Below are 23279 nucleotides of genomic sequence, written 5' to 3'. Positions count from 1 at the left end.
AAGAGCAAAGTACCATCAAAATATTAAAATTTACAAAACATAAGATTTCGTGTTAGGCAATTTAATTTAATGCAAGTGTAAGTATGATCAGAAACATATGCCAAAGAAAGCACAAAAGGTATATACAATACACTATTTACGTGTCACCACGTAAGTAATTTTGTATCGTAGAAAAAACACGTCATGATTTGAAATGAAAACTATGTCGGCGCGAAAGTAGTTCCAATCATTTGATGTGCGTAGGACGAAAAAACAATGGAAAGTGTTGGTGCAGCACTTATTTACGTGTACCTTAAATGGATGCTTCTTCATGTCAAGACAAGCGAGTCATACTCGTGAGACTTTGGCTCATCCCAGGTTAAGGGGCTGATCACGAGAGCACCCAGACGTAAGCGGATAGATAGATAGATAGATAGATAGATAGATAGATAGATAGATAGATAGATAGATAGATAGATAGATAGATAGAAATAGATAGAAAGATAGAAAGATAGATAGATAGATAGATAGATAGATAGATAGATAGATAGATAGATAGATAGATAGATAGATAGATAGATAGATAGATAGATAGATAGATAGATAGATAGATAGATAGATAGATAGATGCTAAGAGTGCCTGCCACGTAGACAAAAAATATGCTTTGCGATAAAAAAAGGCATACCATGGTGTCTACTCGCTTTGTTCTCGCGTACAGTTGAGCCATTTCTCACTATTATGGGCCGAAAGTACTTCAGTGAAAACTAACAAATGTTACAGACTATGAATACATCTAGTCCAGTGAAAGAGTTAGATTGTCTGCTAAAAATATTTAATAAAAATACGCCTAATTACGAACTTTTTCACGGAAAACGACTTCTACGTAAACGTAAGAAATACTGCAGACGAGGAGGTCACTTGGTTCAGTCAAACGGTTGAAATAGTCGACAAAAGGTTTTTACTAGAAAACACACTTACACGTAAAACTACCCCAACGTAAACCAACGAAAGAGACAGTCTGTAGACGAATGAAATGGTTCAGACAGTCGGCCAGAAAGCTTTGCTGGAACACACGCTTGAGCAATCTTCCACGCACGGATTATTTATGAAGCTTACCTTGAAGGGCACTTTCCAACTTGTCGGTCCAAGAGGCGGCTGCTGGTGACGCCGGCAGCTTTATAGCGCTGTAGCTGACCGTTCAGCTTCCTGCATTATAGACGCTTACAAGCTGACGGTTGAAACACAATAACTTGGCCAGATCTAATGAAACTTTTCTAATCTGTCGAGGCACGTGAGCTAAGCGCCAAATGTCGCATACATGTTTGACGCACTCGCAGCTGCTAAGTGTGAACCACCGGCCGGCAGTGTAAGATTAAAAGAAAAAAAATCTCTGAATCATTTTCCAGTTCCTTTAGTCAGTCACACAAAATGACAGTGAACTTTATAAGGACATTAGAGTAGGGAATCAGAATTACAGAATTTTCTTTAGTACACACGTCTCGCTCATACCTGCAGCTACATCACGATCAACGTGATGCGGTGCATTTACGACGGCGTTGTCGTCATTCCGTCCCACATGCCTCACGATTTAATCGAAAAAGCAAACCCAGTATTCTACCAATCTTGCCGCAAAAGTAATTCAAGTGGCCATGACATAGTCACCCAACAATTTGTGTTTTCTAAAAAAAAATAGAAGTAGAGGGTATATATTGCCATGTATATATAAAAAATAGACTTCACAGTATTATTTCAATGCAAAACAAGCCCAAGAAATATATACTGGTGGGCAAGCTGAAAACTTATTTCCGGATGGTGCTGAAGAAAAAAACGAAAAGAGAGAGAAAGGAACTCGACACAAGGCACAAATAATCAGCTCAGATATAATTGAAAAGGGAAATATGTATATGTTTGACTAGATGATGCGTGTTACAAAACAATGAGCAGACGAAAGTTGCCTGAAGCGCTTCTAGAAAGTCAAACGTCTGTGCAGCCGCTTGTGGCTGTAGATGATTTATTTAACATGTCACTTTGACACGCGCACTTTCACGCTGGCGAGATCGACACCGCATTTGTTCATTAGCTTTCCATGTTAACCCTCGCCGCATACTTTCGTGGAGTGGGAAATGGCAGATACGATAGGCCAGGTTGTACGCAGTGTCCTCGATTTATTTCCCAGTGGTTAGATTTTTTATGACCAACTGGATGGATGGCCCGGATGGATTCTTTGGTTTCGTGAAAAATAAACATGACACTCATGAGCCCGCTTCGGTCTGGTGAATGGCGTCCTCGTCAGAGTACACGTCCGACTTCATTAGTGTCTATAGGCTTACTTCAGCGATAGCACGCGTTAAAAGTCGAGAAGTAATTGTGAATGCTAGGGCGTTTTAGGCCTACCACTCCTAGAAAACCTGGCTCTCGTATATTCGTATGAACCTGCTATCATCTATGAGAATATGCTGGATTTTCTAAGTAGGTAGCGCCTACCGGTTGTTTCATATAATGTGTCCAAAATACTAAAAATGCAGGGAAATTCAGCATTTGTTCGATGCTTTCTCAGTTGGTTGTTCTGTAGCCGGAGGCATAAATGATGGCTAAAGTCCTCACTTAATACCGCGATTAAGGAAGTTAAACTAATTCTCTTTTTTGATTGCTGAAGTAGCTAAGGGGTGACAAAGGACAGTGTGGCCGAGGAGAACAAAAAGGTGGACGAGATAGAGTAAACCATAATGTAGAAAAAGAAAGACAGAAATGGAAAAAAATGAATGACTGAAAGAGGAAGAGGGAGAGAAAGAGACAGAATCAGAGAAAGATGGTAACAGAAATAGATGATGATGGCAAACAAACTTTATTTACTTGGTAGAAAGATTGCCGTCCGCCTGTCAGAGGGAGAGGGGGGGAGGACTCAAGCCAGGGTTTGGCCATGATGCCATGGGCCCTGGCCATTCGTCTGCCTGCCGTAACAAGCCAACGCCCCCTAAAGGACGCGCTTCTATTTGAGGGTCGGAGCTGAGGACCACGGTTGTCCACCCACGCCGATCTAGGAATTCGCCACTGACAGGGAAAGCGAGAGAAAGAGAGAAAAAAAAGAAAGGAGGAAGATATACTGAGAGGAAGAAACAAATCGAAGATAGAGAAAGAAAGATAGAAATAGCGAGAAAGAGAAAGAAACACAAAGAGATCGAGAGAGAGAAATAAATAAACAGGCTGCATCGTAATGTTGCATTGAAGCGCCAAGCTTGTGAAAAAAAAATGGCTAAAAGGCAGGCAACAGAATCAATGGGGTTACAGGCAGTGGTTACGGGATGACCGAAAAGGAATCAGATGTACAAAAGGGACAGGTTCAAAAGCTTCACACGTGAAGGCTCGCCTCGTATGAAGACAGCTCAGTTGTCTCCCAGGAAAGCTCAACAGGTGTGATCGTGAATGGAGGTCTGATTACGGCTGCCAACCAAATCATAGTTCTGTTGTACTCTCTGCATGTGCTACTCATTATTAGTTGCTTCAACCGGAAGCTGGCACGGGTCTGGTATGCAGGGAGCGAGATTTGGTTTTATGCAGGTGCCCTCGGTGGGCCACGCTACTTAAACAGAAAGTCAGCAATGATCTTAGCCTCCGCTACACAAAAGCTTCTTTGTCAAGGTTTGTTCAGCAGTAAATGAGCTTGCCTTGAGAAACCAGGTGGCGATGAAGGGAATGCTCGCGTCCTTTCTTTATTTCTTTTTCACCGATGTATCAGAACGTTTCCTGACGACCAGACGGTAAGATGGCTGCTGAACTTTGCATTGCTTTAACTAGGAGACCGGAAGAGCTCAGCCTAAATTTACGACGCTATTAGTGACCGCTGAATTGAAGGTGGTTCTCATGTTTGATTGGGTCAATCAATGCGAAAGTTTTAAGCTTTCCACGTTCGAGTCAAAGGTGTGCTTTTGTAGTCCTTTAAACCTTTAACCTAAGCTTTATGTAGAAGTTGCCATAGTTGAACCTCAAGTCAGTTGGCTTGGAGTCTAGAAGAGTCTATTCTGGACTGGTTTCATCTTATCGAAAGAAAATCATCAACAGCTTTCGTTTGGGATGTGCAATCATATCAACAAAGATTCTCTTGACGATAACGTTAATTTTGTCTTTATGGGGTTTCTTGCTTGAGTATATTGTTAATACCCGGAACGCTCCAATCAAACGTGCCGGACTACCTAAACATGAACAGAAAAAAAGAAAACGATGCGTCAAACACTAAGTGATAGAAGCACAAACTTCATTGAAGTCCTCTTTAATTTTTTTTCTCTTCTACAAATAAAGCACATATTAGGATAAAAATGGAAATTTGTAGAGACGTGTAAACCTTTTAACCAGGGCAGTGCCACCACAAGTGGTGTCACATGAGGTGTCACATCAGATGTCACATGAGGTGTCACATGAGGTGTCACATAGTGTGACAGGAGGTGTATATTGCAACAAGTGGTCCTATCTTTTTGAAGAAAGCAATACTGCTTTTCAAGAGGACGGCTCTAGCGAAACACAGTGACCGGAAATTTGTCACGCCCTTTTTGCTTTCTGGCACACCTTACATCATAGTTTTCTAAATATACAATAGATGGAATTCCGGAGCCAGTGTCTATAGGAGCTTTAACGCATGGTGCTTCATCGAGCATGAGAATTAGGGGTAGAGCATGGACTTGCCAAGTCTTCGTACATTACGCTGCTTCTAGCTTGATGTGGCTTGAAGCTGCTTTGTCACAAAACAATCGGCAAATGCTCGACAGTTACGCTTCACCCCCTTCACCTTTTAGGATCACCATTTGAAATGAGCTCACGGAGTTCAAAACGGGTCGTTATTTACTTCAAAACAAAACCTAGACAGCAATAAACGAATGCACATTTGCGTTCGCCACCCGCGATCACGAAGACTAGGCAAATCCATATCATATACCCATAGCGCCCATGGTCGCTGGATGATCGCTGCGCCAGAATCCCCTCTAGTTAATTGTAGGAAACTTTTACGCCTTACATAGCGCAGTCGCAGGTAGCCCCTACTATTCACTGGAAACGACGAAGAGACCTGCAGCGGCTTTCGCTGCACCAACGTGCAGCCTGAAGCAGTAATGTCCGGGTTCACGACTGGCCTGTTTCTGCTACTGTTTGCTGCTCTCAGTTGCCGCAACCAAGTCTCATTAGCCTGTGAGTGGAAAACTGCGGAATGACATAAAGCTTGCTTCTGTTGCAAATCTGCAAGTGGCATCTTCATTCCCCCCCCCCCCCCCTCTTTTTTTTCCAGCTAAATACGTTTCGGAGAGGAAGCCTTATTCTGATGTCACACCTGAGCCGGGAAAGTTTTCAGGTACAGTCTCTCACGTTATTTACGATTGCTCATGTTGATGAATTATTTCTTGTTTATCACGGGCGAGAAACGTGCGATAAAAAGGCTGTTGAAAAGCTCATACTCCGTTACGCAAAAAAAAAAACGCCGATGAAAATTGTAAGCTGCTCCCCCTAGTAAGTGTCAGAAGGAAAAGCCTTAGTGTTCACCTCATTACTTCACGAACTCACGTCTTCTTCCTTTCTACCACCTCAGACACGTGATTATTTTGAAAATTAACTGAGTATGAACGTGAATATTTTGCTTTATTAGTGAAAAAACGCTACTTTGACACACTGTAAAGGAGCTTTCGCCATCAACCAGCATTCTTGTCACTGGCCATTTGTATAATAGTTGCTTGTGGCTTCAGCCAAGGTTTAGCCTGAATAAAAAGTCCTAGTCGGGTGTCCATAACTACTCTGCGGACGCACAAATAAAATGGTCCAATAGCCATATGTGAGCGGATGTGCTCAGACGTCCCACACGGTCCTTGCTTTAAAGGCTGTATGAATTACCTGTCTGATTTTTTCCTTCATATTGAGACTGGAAGTTAATCATTCACCACAGCTGTCCCTGTGTTTTCGTAATCTCTTAAAACAGCGTATTGATCTGGGTAACAATTTGCATACATGTCACTTGGACGCTCATCGGAAACAGGTCAACGGCCTGCGTTATGTTATGCCCTATTGTTTTTGTTTTTAAAGTGAGAACAAAATTAAGTTTAACAAAAGGTACAAGATGAAGGTGGTACAGTCCTACGCGCCTACATCTAGCCATGGATATCACTTGGTGGAATGCTTCTACGAAGACGTAGAGTTCGCAATTAATAAAGTAAATGCAGTATACTATATCTGATAGGTGACATTAATGCCAAAGTAGGCAAGAAACAGGCCGGACATCATGCAGGGGGGGGAATATGGCATCGGTTATAGAAGTGCCAGAGGAGAGTCGTTAGTAGAGTTTGCGGAAAGTAATAATTTACGGATCTCCATTACCTTTTACAGAAAGCGGGCTAACCGTAAGTGGATGTGGCGGAGTCTTAATCGTGAAACTAAAAATTAAATAGATTTTATTCTGTGTTAGTACCCAGGCATTGTACAGGATGTAGAAGTATCGGCAAGATTTGATGCAGTGACCGTAGAATAGCCGGGGCTCGCTATTAACTATACTTAAAAAAGCAAAGGCATAAACTGATACGCAAAAGCCTATTAATGAGCTAGCGGTGTGAGAGAAAGTACAGGAATTCAGAGTTTTGCTTCAAAACTAATCCGCAGCTCTAAATGAGGTAAGACGTTAGCGTTGACACAATGAATGATAATTGTACTAATATTATCAATAATGTGCAATGGAAGTTGGAGGTGCAGTCGATAGACAATACACTGACAAACTATCCCTGAGGACGAAAAATCTCATTAAGAGACGACAAACCATGACAGCCTCAAATGCAACCAAAAATAGAGCCAGTGGAGCTTTCGAAGTTCATTTATATACGTAAGGTAGCCGACATTAAAAGGTATAACAAGAAATGAATCAAGCGAGCTGTAAAAAGTGGTAAAAGTCTAAAAGCTGTGAAAGCAGACGTGTGCAAGGGCAAAAAACGAATGTGTGCAATAAGAGACAAGAAAGGCAATGTTATAACTAATATGGATAGGATGGTTGAGGTGCGGAGGAGTTCTACAGAGAGTTGTACAGAAGCCGAAACAACCATGATGATTTCGTAAGAAGCAATAATAGCTCGGAGAAATTCGACATCCTACCAATAGCTACAAGAGAAGTAGTGGAAACAATAGAAGGAATTCAAAGAGGCAAAGCCGCTTTTAAGGCGAAGGTAACAATGGACCTGCTGAAAGATGGCGGAGAAGTTGTGGAAGAAGAACTGGTCACCCTAAATTCGAAGTGTCTTTTGACAAGAAGAGTACCAGAATCTTGGAAGAACGCCGGCATCATCCTAATTCATAGGAAAGGAGACGTCAAGGACATGAAAAATAACAGGTCTATCAGCTTACTGCCCGTTCTCTGCAAGCTATTTACAAAAATAATAGCAAATAAACTCAGAGGGACATAATAGTTGAATCAACCAAAGGACCAAGCAGGATTTCGTACAGGCTACTCCAAAATAAACCACATATTCATACTATCACTCAAGTGATAGAGAAATGCTCGGAATACAACCAACCCCTATGCACAGCCTTCATAGATTACGACAAGGCATTTGACTCAGTCGAGGCATTGGCAAGGACGCATGCACTACGGAATCGTGGCATCAACGAACCCTACATAAACATCCTGGAAGAAATCTACAGTGAATCCACAGCCACCATTGTTCTCCATAAAGAAAATGCCAAAATTACAATAAAGAAGGGTGTAAGACAGGGAGACACGATCTCTTCATCGCTATTTATCGCGTGTTTAGAGGAGGTTTTCAGGGCCCTAGATTGGGAAACGTTATGGATAAGAGTTAATGGAAAGTATCTTAGTAACTTGGGATTAGCTGATGACAGTGACTTGATGAGTAAGTCAGAGGACGCTGAGTAAGTCACAGGACAGCTCATGATTACAGAACTGACACGGAAAGCAGAATAGTAGGTCTGAAAATATTATGCATAAAACTGAAGTAATGTGCAACAGGTTCACCAGAAAACAGCGCTTTGCGATAGATAGAGAAACACTAGAAGTTGTAGAGGAATATGTCTACTTAGGACAGGTAGTAACTGCGGATCCGGACCATGATAGTGAAATAACTGGAAGAATAAGGATGGGATGGATGACGTTCGGCAAGCATTTTGAAATCATCAACGGTAATCTACCACAACCCCTCAAGAGGGAGGTGTATAACAAACGCATCTTGCCAGTACTTACCTACGGAGCAGAGGTCCGGAGGCTTACAAAGAGAGTTCAGCCTAAATTGAGCACGACGTAGCGAGCAATGGAAAAGAAAATGGTAGGTGTAACCTTAAGCGATAAGAAGTGAGCAGAGCGGGCCAGGGAACAAACCGGCGTTGAAGATATCATAGTCGAATTCAAAAAGAAGAAATAGACATGGGCCGGGCTCGTAGCGCGTAAGCAGGATAACCATTGGTCATTAAGGGTAACTGACTGGACTCCCACAGAAGGCAAACGCACGAACGGGAGGAGGAAAGTTGGGTGGGCTGATAGGATTAAAAGATTTGCAGGTATAACGTAACAGAAGAAAGAACAAGACTGGTTTCTTCAGCGGATCATGGAAGATGCCCTTGCCCTGCAGTGGGTGTAGTCTGGATGATGATGATGATGATGATGATGATGATTGATAATAAAAGGTTTACTTAAGCAGTTTGGGTCTTTTTTCCACCTCGTGTCAAAAACTTGTTTTCGGTTTGCCGGCACTTGACGTACATCCTGTCGCATCTGTCACCCGCACAACATTCACTATGTGAGCGAAACATGTGTAACAGAAAATGTGTGGGCAGAATCGCCACTGCTCTGAGGCATCTTGCTGGGTCGGTCCTTGTAGCTTTTTTTCAACAGACTACTGGCAGCATTTTAGAATGAGCTAACTACGAGATACTTGATTCTACCGCGGGTTACGTCAGAGCAGCAGCCTTATTGTTTCCACCCAAGTGTCACCCAGAGGCACTAGTTAACGGGAGGCCATAGGTTTTTCCTATCCCCTCCCCCCCCCCCTCATGGTCCGAACCCTTTACTTGGCAGGTTCAATCTGTTCTGGATATGTAGCATGCAGTTATGGTATCAACCTTGCACGGAGCAATTTATTTATTGTTTAATTTAAAAATTACAAATTTATTTTGTGCACCTCATTTTCATGCGCACTTAGCTGCATGATTCTGCTCCTCGTCTCTAAAGCCCAGTCGCACAAACCCCAGCAGTAGACAAGATAAGTTGCAACAATTAAAAAATCGGACTTTTTGGTGATGCATCATCGAACGGAGAACTCACAAACACACACAATATCGGTGGACAAGACAACAACGAGAGAGAACCCAGCATGTTACTGGTTTGTAACGTTACTGTACTAATAATACTAACTTAATACGGCCTGGCCTCTGAGTGACGTCATTGTTTATCAGATTTTTATCCTAGCTCTCACCCTAAGTAAGAATATAGGCAATTTCGTCAGTCTAAACTAGCACCGGACGTTATTTTTTTCCATAATTGTAGTCTATATCTTGCTAACACTCATCTTAATGACAGACAGGAGCTCGGATGGTGAAGGTGACGACTGGGAAGAGCACCATGAGTGGACCTACACGGAGCTTGACGACGACGACGACGACGCAAGGGGAGAAAGAAAGACTGCGAATTCTGGGTACCATCATTACTCCGTAAATTCGATGGGTAAGCCCTGTGGACTATACTTGTCAATACATACAGAGCTGATGTTCCTGCTTCAATACATTGCTGTTAGCCAACTTGTAGTTAGTCTTCAGCCGACTTTCTTCACGCGTAGAATCTAAACAGACATTTTAGGACGTTTAAAAATTGTAGTTGCACATGGAGTACGCAACTATTAGAGTAACAAGAGGCACTCCATAACCACCTCCGATGCTTGCCAGGGCACCAACCACTGGGCTGGACGTGCTTTAATTCTTGATGGACCCTGGCATAAAACACAAATTGGTGTTTAAACTATAGAAGGCCAATTAAGCTTCACGTCTAACAGGGCAACGTCATACCGTCATCGGGCTCTGTAGGTTCGCATCAGCTTCTTATTCGATTGCCATGCTTCACTTCTCGATGGAGGACTCAATCGTACCACGAGAGATCAATCGTCTGTGTGCGTGACATTGGCGACTGAAAGCTCTCATTCAGGGCCTACTATAAGTATAGTAGTAAAGTAACTACCACGCGTCTGTAAGGCAATACGCGGCTGTGTGCTGCGGCAGACGATGGTTATGAATTTTGGCTGAACCCCATTGTAAGGACTGGGAAGCTTTAAAGCACCCACCAGTTTCGCAGTCCAGATAATGTGGCACCTCGTTCGCTCCTTCGCTTCGGTCACGCACTGTTACAGGTGTTCTATGTTGTTACTCCGTCCGCTAACGTGAATCATTGTCTAACATCACCCCTGTATACGGGTTTTCTCCGAAGCTCTTTCTCGGAGTGGTGCGAGCAAGCTTTTTCCTGAATTTCTCTGCGCTTCACACGTACGTAGAGCTCAGATCACATATGTTACGGAAACGACGTTCTTCAAGGCTAGGTGGATTCCTGCATAAAGCATTTTCTTGGAAAGAAAAAAAGAAAAAAAAGAACAGAACTTTGTGCTTTTGAACTTCTGTGTGTTTTATTATATCGTTCTGCGACTCCTAATTTCTGTTATGTGCAGATACAGAAGCTGAAGTAAACTGCACAGTATGCCTTACAAAAGTACGCATAGAGAGTCGTTGCATTTATTAACTAATCAGCTACCCAGAATCTATCCGGCTTCGGCATGTTCACTGTCGATTACGGTGTGACCCGTAAAGCAGCATTGTGTTCTTTCCCGTGAGTCTGTCCGAACGCGCCCATCTTTCCGTATTTTACTATGTGCGATTAGCTCTTCAAGATCTTTGAGAAGCTAAAAAAGTAACATATTTCGTCGTTCAAATTTTTCTATTTTTAAGGTCGTTACAAAGGTAGCGTATGGCTTTCCTCAAAGTATAACAGAGAGGGAGCATCCGATCACATCGGTGGGAATTTTTTTTACGACGTGTTAAACATAATACGTATAACGCAGAGAGTTCCGAAGTGAACCACAAAAATGTGACGACACATTATGAAAGTTATTGGACGAGGTCAATAAATAGGCATACGCGACGTCACCACCAGTGATTTCCTCCGTCCTGAGAGCCTATCATGACCATTCACCGCAATTGTTTAGCTTTCTAGGTCCCTATACCACGATAAAGATTATCCAGACAATATGTATCATTACATACGAAGTCATAAGTTTACTTTCAGACAAAGCTCATAATGTTGACCAGACTTTATCAATACAGAAAAATTTTCGAAAATGAATGGCCCCTTGGCAGGTGATATTCGCGTTCACCTTATTTCTAGGATGAATAAAACAAGTACAGAAGTAATTGAAACATCTTCATAAATTCGACACTTTTTCGGTAGCGAAAGTTCATACTCTTTTTGCATAAACTCATTAGTGCACTATAAGTCCGGGGGAAAAGGTACAAACAAGTGTTTTACGTACGGTATATTCGTGGACCCCCAAAGCCGGACCGCAACTAGACATCTGCGAACCAATTCCTACGGTAAAACTTTTAATGCTTTGGTATATATCACGAACTTCAATATCTTCCACAACCGCGAAATTAGTGACTCATAATACCACCTCACACTATAATGAAAGCACAATTTTGCTGCACGGAAGCAAGTATTATAAGGTACACCCATCTGCAAAATAAGTCAGGGTGGGCGAGAGACGACCGCCATCTCATAAAACTGCATCGCGGTAGCATCTGACGTGGTGAGTTCGCTAGGGCGTCTATTCATTTTCCCTTCCATATAATTTTACTCCGTCGCAGTGGGCCAAGTTAATACATGTAGCGTTGTGCGCCACGCGTCGCTTTCTTTCTTCGATCCATGAAGAACTCAATTCGATGGGTGCACAGTGACGCTGATTGATTGATTGATACGTGGGGTTTAACGTCCCAAAACCACCATATGATTATGAGAGACACAGTAGTGAAGGGCTCCGGAAATTTCGACCACGTGGGGCTCTAACGTGCGCCCAAATCTGTGCACACGGGCCTACAACATTTCCGCCTCCATCGGAAATGCAGCCACCGCAGCCGGGATTCGATCCCGCGACCTGCGGGTCAGCAACCGTGTACCTTAGCCACTAGACCACCGCGGCGGCGCACAGTGAGGCTGAAGTGTATGTGACTTGCTATGTTCTGATTAAAAACGATCGCACATGTCTCAGAGGCGATCCGGTACCCCACACATCATTACGTGCTTTCTTTACAAGCACCTAGGGGAAAAGAACTCTTGTGCGCGTAACACTGAACCCCTTCTTGCCACGCAAAGCGCGTTGCTTCGATCCCCACGATGACTAGTATTCTTCATTATGTTTTAGCCCCGCCGCGGTGGTCTAGCGGCTAAGGTACTCGGCTGCTGACCCGCAGGTCACGGGATCGAATCCCGGCTGCGGCGGCTGCATTTCCGATGGAGGCGGAAACGTTGTAGGCCCGTGTGCTCAGATTTGGGTGCACGTTAAAGAACCCCAGGTGGTGTAAATTTCTGGAGCCCTCCACTATGGCGTCTCTCATAATCATATGGCGGTTTTGGGGCGTTAAACCCCAGATATCAATCAAATCAATGAAAATTCATTATGTTTTATTTATTTACATCTCCCCTGTGTTCTTGCTCGCCGACAACACTGAATTTTCACGCTCTACTGACGACGCTCACGTAGACACCGACACCTGAATTTCCGCGAAAGGTGCTTTTAACACTAGCGGATGAAACGCTGCTCTGCGTGGTCTGTAAAGGGAGTCGCGTACACTGCTCAACTCGGCTGTCTATTACGACGGAGCAGTCGTACACGAAACAGCCCGGGTGACATCTGCAGTCGCAAATACGCCACATCTGAGCATGCGTGGCGCCAGTGATATGTGCCTTGCTCGCAATGCTCCCGCAGGTCGCGGGATCGAATCCCGGCTGCGGCGGCTGCATTTCTGATGGAAGCGGAAATGTTGTAGGCTCCTGTGATCAGATTTGGGTGCACGTTAAGGTGGTCAAAATTTCCGGAGCCCTCCACTACGGCGTCTCTCATAATCAAATAGTGGTTTTGGGACGTTAAGCCCCACATATCAATCAATCGCAATGCTGATCCCTGTTTATCGCCGCGGATGCAACAACTGCTTTGGCCATCGAAAGCGCTCTTAGCGAATTCGCGAAAAAAGAAAAAAAAAAACAAGAAAGAAAAACGAAGTAAAGCCGTTGTCGCTGTGATATGATATCACGAAGCGAGAATATTTCTTTTTTGTTATTTTATTTCGATTTTGTAATGCTGACAGCGCTTCGATAGCCAAAGCAGCCATCACGGCCGCGGAGATAAAGAAGAGTGGAAACTGCATTGGCACCGCGCATGCTCAGACGTGGCGTATTTGCGACTGCAGATGTCGCCCATGCTGTTCCGCGCACGACGCTCCGTCGTTATACACAGCCGAGTTGAGCACTGTGCATTTCACTGCCGCCATGCTCCTGTCGAATTGAGCTCATCACGGATCGAAGAAAGAAAGCGACGCCTAGTGTGCAATGGTTGATTGATTGATTGATTGGTTGATTGATATGTGGGGTTTAACGTCCCAAAACCACCATATGATTATGAGAGACGCCATAGTGGAGGGCTCCGAAAATTTCGACCACCTTAACGTGCACCCAACTCTGAGCACACGGGCCTACAATATTTCCACCTCCATCGGTAATGCAGCCGCCGCAGCCGGGATTCGAACCCAGTGCGCAACGGTACTTGCCATCGCCTAGCCCGCTGCGAGTGAGTAAAAGGATATGGATGGGAAAATGAAAGGACGCGCATGTGCACTCACCACGTCAGATGGCGTGGCAATGCAGTTATATCAGATTGCGGTCGTTGCTCGCGTGCCCCGACTTATTTTGCGACATAAAGCATACGTAGTTACATCCGTCCCATCGTCGCACGGAAAGTTGGCATATTGGAAGAGCAGCTTTTCGGTAAGTCTAACGCGTTGTGCTGGGGTCTATAGAGAACAGGCTATCTAGGGCAAAGTAGAGGATCCTAAGGATGCACTTGTAATAGTGCAATTTTACTACTCTAAATAATAAGGTATGCCAACTTGAGGTGCGGGACTTGCACAGGTAATAGGTTGTAGAATGCATTCAGTACAGTTTTCCGTCTATTCATGTGTCAATGTAAGTTCTCGATCATGTAAGAAAGCAAGCAGTGACTAGAGAGATATTTCATACGCGAAAGTCTGCGCACCAATGTCGCAAAAGGTAACGTAGCGTCACCAGCCTGGTGCTCGTCAAACGCGTAAATTTTCGCAGAACAGTATTCATTCGCTTTAGTTGTTCTTCTAAGCCAATCACATGTTCTCGTATGTAGCAGGTAGGCCGTACTTATCTCGCGTAACATCTAGGTCATTATAATACCGTCCTTCACTTTGGCATGAACTGTTTGCCCCGGTTGGGTAAAAATTTTCCGAATATAGCCAAACCAAAGTATAGCAGTATGCTGTAAAAAAATAATGCAACATCGATGGCAGCCATATTAGAAAATGCAGGAGTTGTGGAAGAACATGGTGCACATTTGCGTCATTACTTGTCATGTAGTTATCAAACACGTTGTAGGGAAATAACACGCATACGTACAGAATGTCGAGAGGCTTGACAATCGCCTGCAGAGAAGGGTGCCGGCTTTTTGCAGCGGTCACAAAGGTTGACTGCTTTCATGTGACAGCGTTTCGAGTGACAGCCCATGACACAGTATAAACATCGGAGTGCGCCGTCCTAATTACATGACAATAAAGAATGTCGAACAGAGGTTGCGTCGTGAACATAAGCGTGTACTGAATGAACACGGCAAGCTGAGCGAGTTCATAAGTTAACATATTCGGGTAAACGTGCAGCGTGGCAGTGACGAAGAAAGAAGAAAGAGAGGACACGAGAGCTGTCTCACAACTGAAAAATTTATTGCATGGGCGAAAAAAAATGTACACTTTTAAGTTACATGATGCTTGCTGGATAAACGAGAGAAACAGAGCAACAAGCCATTAAAATTTTGATTTCCTTCTGATGCAGCACGATTGGCACACGTGTGGTTGATACGAAGTGGCATGCACGTGCATATGACATGTCTCAACTACAAGCCGAGTTGTTTGCGCGTGCTATAAATTTTTTGGGTTATGAGTCAACACTAGTGTCCTGTCTTTCTTCGTACTTCGCCTGCGCTGCGCTGCACCTTTACCAGAACGTATGCCAGTACAGGTCGAGTGTATGAGCGGGATCGGAAATGTTATTTAGAACGAATTCCCCTTTTGCACGCATTTGTGTACTGTAGAGCTTGTTTAGAAGGAACCTACCAAATGATCGTCCCGATTCATATAAATGTCTCGCTAGTTACGCCTATAGGGACAATAATATATAGTCTCGACGCACTACTGGTGGTCAATAACAGTTAGGACTCTCGTCAGTCATTGCTACGTTCTATTTTTGTTTTTCATAGGAACAGCAGAAGGTGTGAAGACATCTAGAGACGAAGGCACAAGGCTGACCTTAAACAGTGGAAAGAACAGAAGGGTTTCTGAGACCAACCAGCAGCCGCACTACAAGCATTTCGGACGGCGGAAAGAATTTTCGTATCCGACTAAGAAATCAAGAAATACGTCCACTCCGAAGGCGCCAAGCTCGACGGTGAACAGCACCAGCACGAGGCTTGTCCGCGCCAATGATGGACTTTTTCGTTGGCCAGCTTTTTACCAAAGAAAGATCCCACAAACTATGACTTCGTCAGGCAATAAAGGAAGTGGAGCACGGGATGTTAAGCGGGGCTATGGAGCTGAAAGAAGAGCGTTTAAATCAACTGGATCAGGGAACAAAAAGTTTCAAAGCAAAGACAAGTTCCAAAGCACAAAGAAACATTCACCCTCAACAACATCCGACATTCATGTCAGACCCAAGCGGCACGAGACGCATCACAGAGATAACATGAAGCGAAGTTACACAGTGAACAAGAAGTCAACGACAGCGGCAACCTTTTTACGGAAAAGCGGCAGCACAGCAACGGCTTACCGAAGGCACCAGAACCATGGCGCAAGAAAGAGTTCAAATTCAATTACGTTTGGTGGAAGCCATCACAATGGAAGAGAACATTTGCCATCCCGCTCAAGAAACAGCGCGATGAACAAAACGGGCAGCTTTGCGCTGAGACATACAATAGGCAAGACGCCAACAAAACGTGGCACATCTAAAAGACATGAGAATAAAATTAAAAACTCGTCCGTGAACAGAAGTAATGACACTGCAAGAAGGAAACAAGGCTCGTGGCGTGCCACTGGAAGCTCGAGAACGCCTGTAAAATTCTTCGTAACATTGAAAACGACTCCAAATAACGTTTCTAAGCGGAATAGCACCCGTAGTTTGAACATGTTGAGGTCTCGCAGCTCCAAAAATGGAGGCCGCGAGTCCGCGAACACCAGGGTCACCAAAACAGCGCACCGAGCACGAGGTAATACAAGCTCCACTGCAACGTCAAGCTCCAGCAAAAGCTTAAAAGAAGCCTCACAAAAGAAAACGAATAAGAACTGGAATGCCTTTATGCTTGGGTCGAACACCAATATAAACACGCAATCATCGAATGTCAGAAACGTAGAAAATAGACTTAAGAGCGCTGCCGAGAAGACAGTCGGCGCGAGAGCGCCTGTAATAAATTTCTTACTTGGGAGGAAAGAGGTAAATTCTCAAACGTCCACCCAACGAGTCATCCGTGACACCTCTGTGGCATTTTCGAAATCTGGCGTCACCTCTGAGAGACGTGCGTTTCGCGCTTCAAATGGAAGCAAGTCGACTGACGTAGTGCTTGGCCATGGAAGTGCCAGTAGGCTACTTAACGAAAGCTCAAGCGCGGGAAACGCAGGTCGCCACGTAGAAAAACACCGACCTCATGTCGCTTACAACGAAAGCGTGTGGTCTGGCGTGGGCTACCCGCTTGTGGACAACGCATTCGATCACCCACGGTACCGATATCTTCTTAGTTCTCGAGGACACCGAAAAAAAGGACGTGCCATCTTGCGAGTGCGCAGAATTCGGCGCAGACAAAGAAAACGGAAAGGGTTGCATGAAAACGCCGTGCTACCTCGAGCTGCGGTAAACGCACAAAATTCGAGCCACGCGAAACTTGGTGACGATATGCGGATAAGGTCGCTAAAGAAACTGCCTGACAGAGTGGTAAGTGGTTGCGCTTTTTCATTTTCGTTCTTTCTTTTAACGAAAAATTTCACTTTTTGTAAGGCCCAATAAGGATGTGTGAGTAAGACCGCTCGTACAGTGCACGCGACTTTAACGTTAAACGAACTTGTTTCGCCTACCATACTTCGATGCAAAAAGGCAAAGAGGGACGGGGCTTTCCATGCAATTTGAGTATAGTCAATGTGTTAAAATAAAGCCGACCTTCAGTGTTGCTACCATATGTTATACAATCATAGAGGGCACGAACAATTGAATAAAAAACCTTACTGGATCCTTGCAGTCGATATAGCGAGATAGATTAGAGGAGTCGTGAACACCAGGCAGGATAAAAAGAATTGTTAATTGCAGATGCGGAAGACACTAATAGAGTTTGTGGAAAAGTCATAGCTGGTGGATCCCTTGGCACAATAGCAGAATGATGCGACTAAAGGATTTGAATTTCGAGATGATGTATGCGGAATGATTGCACCTAGGAAAATTTAAAAGAAGGAAGCAAGTCATAATTTTGTATGAATTCCAGTATATTAAGCTGATAATTTAAATGAGGGGATGGGGCACCAGTTGGCAAACATGTGTACAGGTATCGTGAGTACGAATATTTCGTAAGTGAACATTCTTACGAGCAGACTGTGGATATAGGTCAAGCAATCGTCTCTTAAAGCTAAGTTTCTTGTACGAAATCAGCGGCGTTTTAGGGGCGAAGCTCCTTAGGGCGTGGGCTGTGCGTCCCCTGTAGCCTGTATGTAGCCACCTCTAGTTTAGTTCTTGCAGTGTTCACTAGATGGCGGTACCGTCCCCTGTATGTAGCCACCTCTAGTTTAGTTCTTGCAGTGTTCACTAGATGGCGGTACCGTCTCCTGTATGTAGCCACCTCTAGTTTAGTTCTTGCAGTGTTCACTAGATGGCGGTACCGTCTCCTGTATGTAGAGTCGGTTGCTGAGGCGCCTTCGTCGAGGTCGGACGTGTTTTTGGAGAGCTCCGGAATGACAGCTACAGATAAGTGTTTTTGCATGTTTCCAGCTTGCCTCTGTATGTAGCGTTATGAGAACGTAAGGCGCTAGCGTAAAGCTTGATTAGGTCTAGTACGGTGTACGTTTTTTTTTTTTTGGTATTCTGTACTGTGTCTTTTTTTTCTCCAGCCACCACGTGGCTGAGGCCTGCGCGTAGACCGACCACGTGCATGCGCAGGTGCTGTGAAGTGTAGCGTATTTATTTATTATTGTGGTTCTTTTTGGCTTAGACCAGTGTATTTTAGTACAGTTTTCTAACACGTGGGCATCGGTAAACTGAGCTAGCCATGGTCAAAAAGACCGTAAAGTGTTCAGAGTGCGGGATAGGGAGGAAGGTGGAAATTAGTGCGGAAGAGAAAGCAGAAGATGACGCCAAGTGTAGACAGTGCGAGTTCGAGGAGAAAATGAAAAATATGATGGCGGTCCAGAGTGGGCTCATGGAGAAAATCGCAGAGCTGGAGAATGCATTGGCGAAGGAGCGAGAGAAAACGTCAGCCATGGAGGAAAGGCTCCGGGCAGCCGAGAAAGGCCTATCGAAGGTCGTGAAGGGGAACGAAGACGCAGGTGACGGCGGAAGCATTATGGCGACGACCCCCCGTGCGGGAGAGATGAGGGAAACAGGCATGACAAAGGCAGATACATTGGCCACAGGGCCCAGCTACCGGGAAGTAGTTTTGAGGGAGGGAGGGAGCAAACCAGCAGCCGTGACTCACGCTAGTCACCTAGTCGGCAGCCAGGTGCAGGTTTCAGAAGGAATGTCTGAACAGGTCATCATCGCCGGTGACTCAAATTTAGTCCGATGCGCAGCGGCAATCAAAGAAAGGGTGAAAGGCGACAAGAGAGTTGCGATAGGGACGTTCCCAGGACAAACGCTGGGGACAGTAATGAGTCAAGCGGGTGAACAACTCGCAGCTAAAGCTAACAATCGTAACCTCGTTGTAATTGCGGGAGGGTTAAATGACGTCCTGAAAAAAGAATCGTCAGGACTAGCGACGACCTTGGCGAAAGGGGTGGATGACATGCGCACCGTGTCCCCCCAGGTGCAAATTGTAGTATGCACAGTACCGGAAGTACCAGTACGCAACGTCAACCTGCAAAGAGCGGTAGTCGACGCAAACAAAGAGATATGGCGAATTAGTCGAGAGAAGGGTTTCGAGGTAGTGGATTTAAACAGGGAAGTGCACAGGTGGGGTGGATTCCAAAGAGACAAGATTCATTTCGATAAGAGGCTTGGACACGAGGTGGGCTGGCGACTGGCAGGACGCGCAGTAGCTTTTTTGGGGGGCTCACGGGCCCTTCGGAGTCCGGGGTAGCTCGTAACAGGGAAAACAACCAGGAGGACGCTTTGACAGGTAGAATTGCGAAAAACCAGAAAAAAGGTAAAAGAAAAAGGAAAAAGGCGCGTGTTGCAATTAGTTACATAAACATGCAGGGTGGCAGAAAGAAGGCAAAATGGTTAGAGATTGAGGAGCAGTTAAACAAAGAACAGATAGGCGTGTATGCGGTTACAGAAACACACCTTAGAGACTTGGAAGAGCCACCACATATTAAAAATTATGTTTGGGAAGGGTGTAACAGGACCATATCGGAAAGGAAAGGTGGGGGTGTAGGAATGCTAATTCACCGCGGAGCCAAATGGGTTAGAGTGAAACAGACGTGTTCAGAGCACCTCTGGGTTCTGGGCACAGTAGGTGGAAAGGAAACGTGGCTAGGGGTAGCCTACTTGTGGACGGGGAATAACTGCAGAGAAAAGAATCAGGAGATAGTGGATTGCATGAGTGCGGATATTAAGGAATTTGGTAATGGGGCCGAAATCATCCTTCTAGGGGACATGAATGCCCACATACATGACCTTGACGGATATTCAGACACCAATGGGAAGTTATTACTAGATCTTTGCGAGCAACATAGTCTGGAGATAGTTAACACGGGGCCTAAATGTGACGGCCAGATCACATGGGAAGTCGGAAACAAGCAATCAAGTATTGATTATTGTCTCATGACTGAAGGAATTTACCACAAACTGACAGAAATGAGGATAGACGAGGAAGGCATTAACAGCTTGGGTAGTGATCATAAACGAATAACATTACAAATGGGATACGAAACTAAAAATATGAGCATGGAATCAAAGTCTGACAGCTCGTATTTAAATGACAAACAAATAATAAATATAGCCGCAAGAGTCGAGGAAGAAGTAGGCGAAATACCAGGCAAGGACTGGGAGTATAGGGAGCTGTTACATCTAATGACGAAGGAGATAGGGAAAGAGAAGAAAACCGTTTGCTGGAAAGGAAAAAGGAAGCCAAAAAGTTGGTGGAACAAGGAAATCCGGGAGGCGATCGAGAAGCGACGCGAAGCATCACGGGAGCATAGAAAGGCAAAAAAGGAGAAGCGGCCGCAGGACGAAGTCAAAAAAATATGGGAAATATATTTGGAGAAAAAATCCCTTGTACAGAAATTGGTAGAGGCAAAAATTAAAGGTGAAAGTGAACGCTGGATGACAGAGATACACGAAAAAAAGGAGGCCGCGCCTAGGATTTTTTGGAGCCACATAAAGGCGCTAGGTAGGAAGTCTGTCACAACGCAACAACATATTCTAGATGAAGGAGGAAATCAATTGGAAGGGTACGAAGCGCTAGGTTACATCCAAAAGGTAACAGCCGATTCGTTTCAAAAGAGCGTCCAGGGGATCTCCTCGGTGAGTAAAAGTGTGGCGGAGAAAGCAACAGAGGAGGAGCTAGTACTAGATAATTTCAACTGGAAAAAGGCCGAAGGAAAAATTCCAAAGCGCACTGCCGCGGGTTTAGATGGGATTCCCGTTAGCCTCATTAACGAACTAGGACATAACACTAAAGAAGCATTGTTAAAAGCAGTAGAAAAAAGCTTAAAGGACGGACAAATACCGGACAGTTGGCGACAAAGTAGAATGAACTTAATCTATAAAGGCAAAGGAGAAAAGGACAAGATTCGCTCGTATAGACCACTAACCATTACATCGGTACTATACAGGTTGGCGATGCAAGCAGTAAAAATGAAAATAGAAACGTGGGCCGAACATAACGATATTTTGGGAGAACTTCAGAACGGATTTCGAGTCGACAGGCGGTTAGACGATAACCTGTTTGTTCTCACTCAGTGTATAGAAATATCTAAAATAGAGAATAGGCCCTTGTACGTGGCTTTTCTAGACATCACTGGGGCATACGACAACGTTAATCAGGAACTTTTGTGGGATATATTGAAAGGAATGGGCACGGGCGACGACTGTATACAGCTTTTGAGGGAGATATACCGAGAAAATACAGTTTGCATAGAGTGGGAAGGAATGCGTAGCAAAGAGAACGTTGAGGTTAGCAGGGGTCTGAGACAGGGATGTCCTTTGTCCCCACTGTTATTCATGCTGTACATGGTGAGTATGGAAAAAGCGCTAGAAGGTAGCAACATTGGTTTTAATCTGTCACACAAACAGGGCGGCATGATGATTGAGCAGAAGCTTCCAGGTTTATTTTATGCGGACGATATCGTCTTATTTGCGGACAGTCGAGATGATATACAGCAGCTGGCGAATATATGCGGAAGGGAAGGTGAAGCTCTTGGACTAGGATTCAGTGTAACGAAGTGTGGTTTGATGGTATTCAATGATCCCTGTGATCAGACGGTGTCCATACAAGGCCAAGAAATGCCGAGGGTAAGTGAATACAAGTACCTTGGAGTATGGGTAAATGAGAGTGATAGATACATGGAGGTACAGGAAAAAGCCTCGGCAGCAAAAGGAAAGAGGAATGCGGCAATAATGAAGCACAGAGCGTTGTGGGGATACAATAGGTATGAGGTGCTTCGAGGTCTGTGGAAGGGTGTAATGGTTCCAGGGCTTACTTTTGGGAACTCAGTGGTGTGCATGAGGGCAGAGGTGCAATCGGGAATGGATGTAAATCAAAGGACTGTGGGACGCCTCGCGTTGGGTGCTCACGGGAAGACGACAAACGAGGCTGTAAAGGGCGATATGGGGTGGGCAGGTTTTGAGGCGAGGGAAGCGCAGAGCAAAATAAGGTTCGAAGAAAGGCTAAGAAATATGAAGGAGAGTAGATGGGCAGAGAAGGTGTTCCGTTATTTGTATAGGAAGAGCGTGGACACACAGTGGAGAAAAAGAACTAGAAGACTCACTAGTAAATATACGGCTGGTATTGTGAGCCATATGTCAACAAAGAGCGTTAAGGGAAAAGTCAGGGAGGCGGAGAGGATTTACTGGATGGCAGCTATGGAGAAAAAAACCGGCTTTGAGTAACTACCGAAAGGGCAAAAATGAAATAAGGAGGGAGGCATTTTACGATAATTCAAGGGGAAGCGCTTTACTGTTTGAAGCGAGATCGGGTTGCCTTAGAACGCGTAGTTATAAAGCAAGATTCAGTAAAGAAGAAGAACAATGCACATGCTGCGGGAAAGATAAGGAAACGGCGGAGCATGTTCTGATTGAATGTGGAGATATCCACCCAGGTGTACGTTTGGGCACGAGCCTACAGGAAGCCTTGGGTTTTAGGGACAACAATGGAAAGCTGAACACACCCGCGATTGAAATAAGTAAGAGACGGTTAGAGTATTGGTGGCAGAAAATTAGAGAGAAAGGACAAAAATAAATATTGGAAAAATAAAATATGGACAGTGTGCCGTAAATGGCAGAGAACTTAAGCTGAAAATTTACCTTTTTTCCATTAAGATAGAATTTATCGAAGTAGAGGCATTAGGCCAACATAAAAAAAAGAAAAAAGGTTTTTTTTTTTTTTGTCGGGCCTGGTGGCATACTTGTCACCACCCCGTTATAAAGGGGACGCTCATAGCATCCATCCATGTAGCCACCTCTCGTTTAGTTCTTGTAGTGTTTACTAGATGGTGGTACTTGTAGCTGATGATGAAAAGATGCAAGATGTTATAAACTAGAAAGCGGTACTTGTAGTTGATGAAAGACGCGAGATCTTATAAAATAGGAATGATGTCA

The 23279-nt window shown here is 44.5% G+C and overlaps 3 protein-coding genes across 5 annotated transcripts in view; 2 read left to right on the top strand and 1 right to left on the bottom strand.

The window, feature by feature from the left end:
• The window catches only part of LOC142805536 (ornithine decarboxylase-like), a 72513-nt gene extending 57774 nt beyond the window's left edge, over window positions 1-14739 (bottom strand). The window contains exons 1-2 of one of the 3 annotated variants that reach the window (XM_075891198.1): window positions 14679-14739; window positions 1097-1186 (exon numbers count right to left, since the gene is read on the bottom strand). The gene's annotated coding sequence lies outside the window, so the exon portion shown is untranslated. Of the gene's footprint in view, window positions 1-1096; window positions 1230-14678 lie in introns of those variants that run through there. The other 2 variants (XM_075891193.1, XM_075891195.1) reach the window with 2 other exon arrangements.
• LOC142766922 (uncharacterized) lies at window positions 5009-15549 on the top strand. Its single transcript, XM_075868114.1, has 5 exons — window positions 5009-5155; window positions 5253-5315; window positions 9525-9668; window positions 10657-10682; window positions 15532-15549. The coding sequence occupies exons 1-5, from the start codon at window positions 5080-5082 to the stop codon at window positions 15547-15549; spliced, it is 327 nt and encodes a 108-aa protein (XP_075724229.1). The 5' UTR covers window positions 5009-5079.
• LOC142805513 (uncharacterized) overlaps window positions 15355-23279 on the top strand; it is a 26562-nt gene continuing 18637 nt past the window's right edge. Inside the window, exon 1 of the mRNA XM_075891191.1 lies at window positions 15355-17252. Coding sequence (XP_075747306.1) covers window positions 15807-17252 — 1446 coding nt within the window. The 5' untranslated portion in view covers window positions 15355-15806. The remainder of the gene's footprint in view (window positions 17253-23279) is intronic.

This window comes from Rhipicephalus microplus, chromosome 1 (assembly GCF_043290135.1).
Source record: "Rhipicephalus microplus isolate Deutch F79 chromosome 1, USDA_Rmic, whole genome shotgun sequence".
NCBI classification, from domain to species: Eukaryota; Metazoa; Arthropoda; class Arachnida; order Ixodida; family Ixodidae; genus Rhipicephalus; species Rhipicephalus microplus.
The sequence above is the reverse complement of the archived record's forward strand: the minus strand, read 5'-3'. Positions and strand labels throughout refer to the sequence as shown.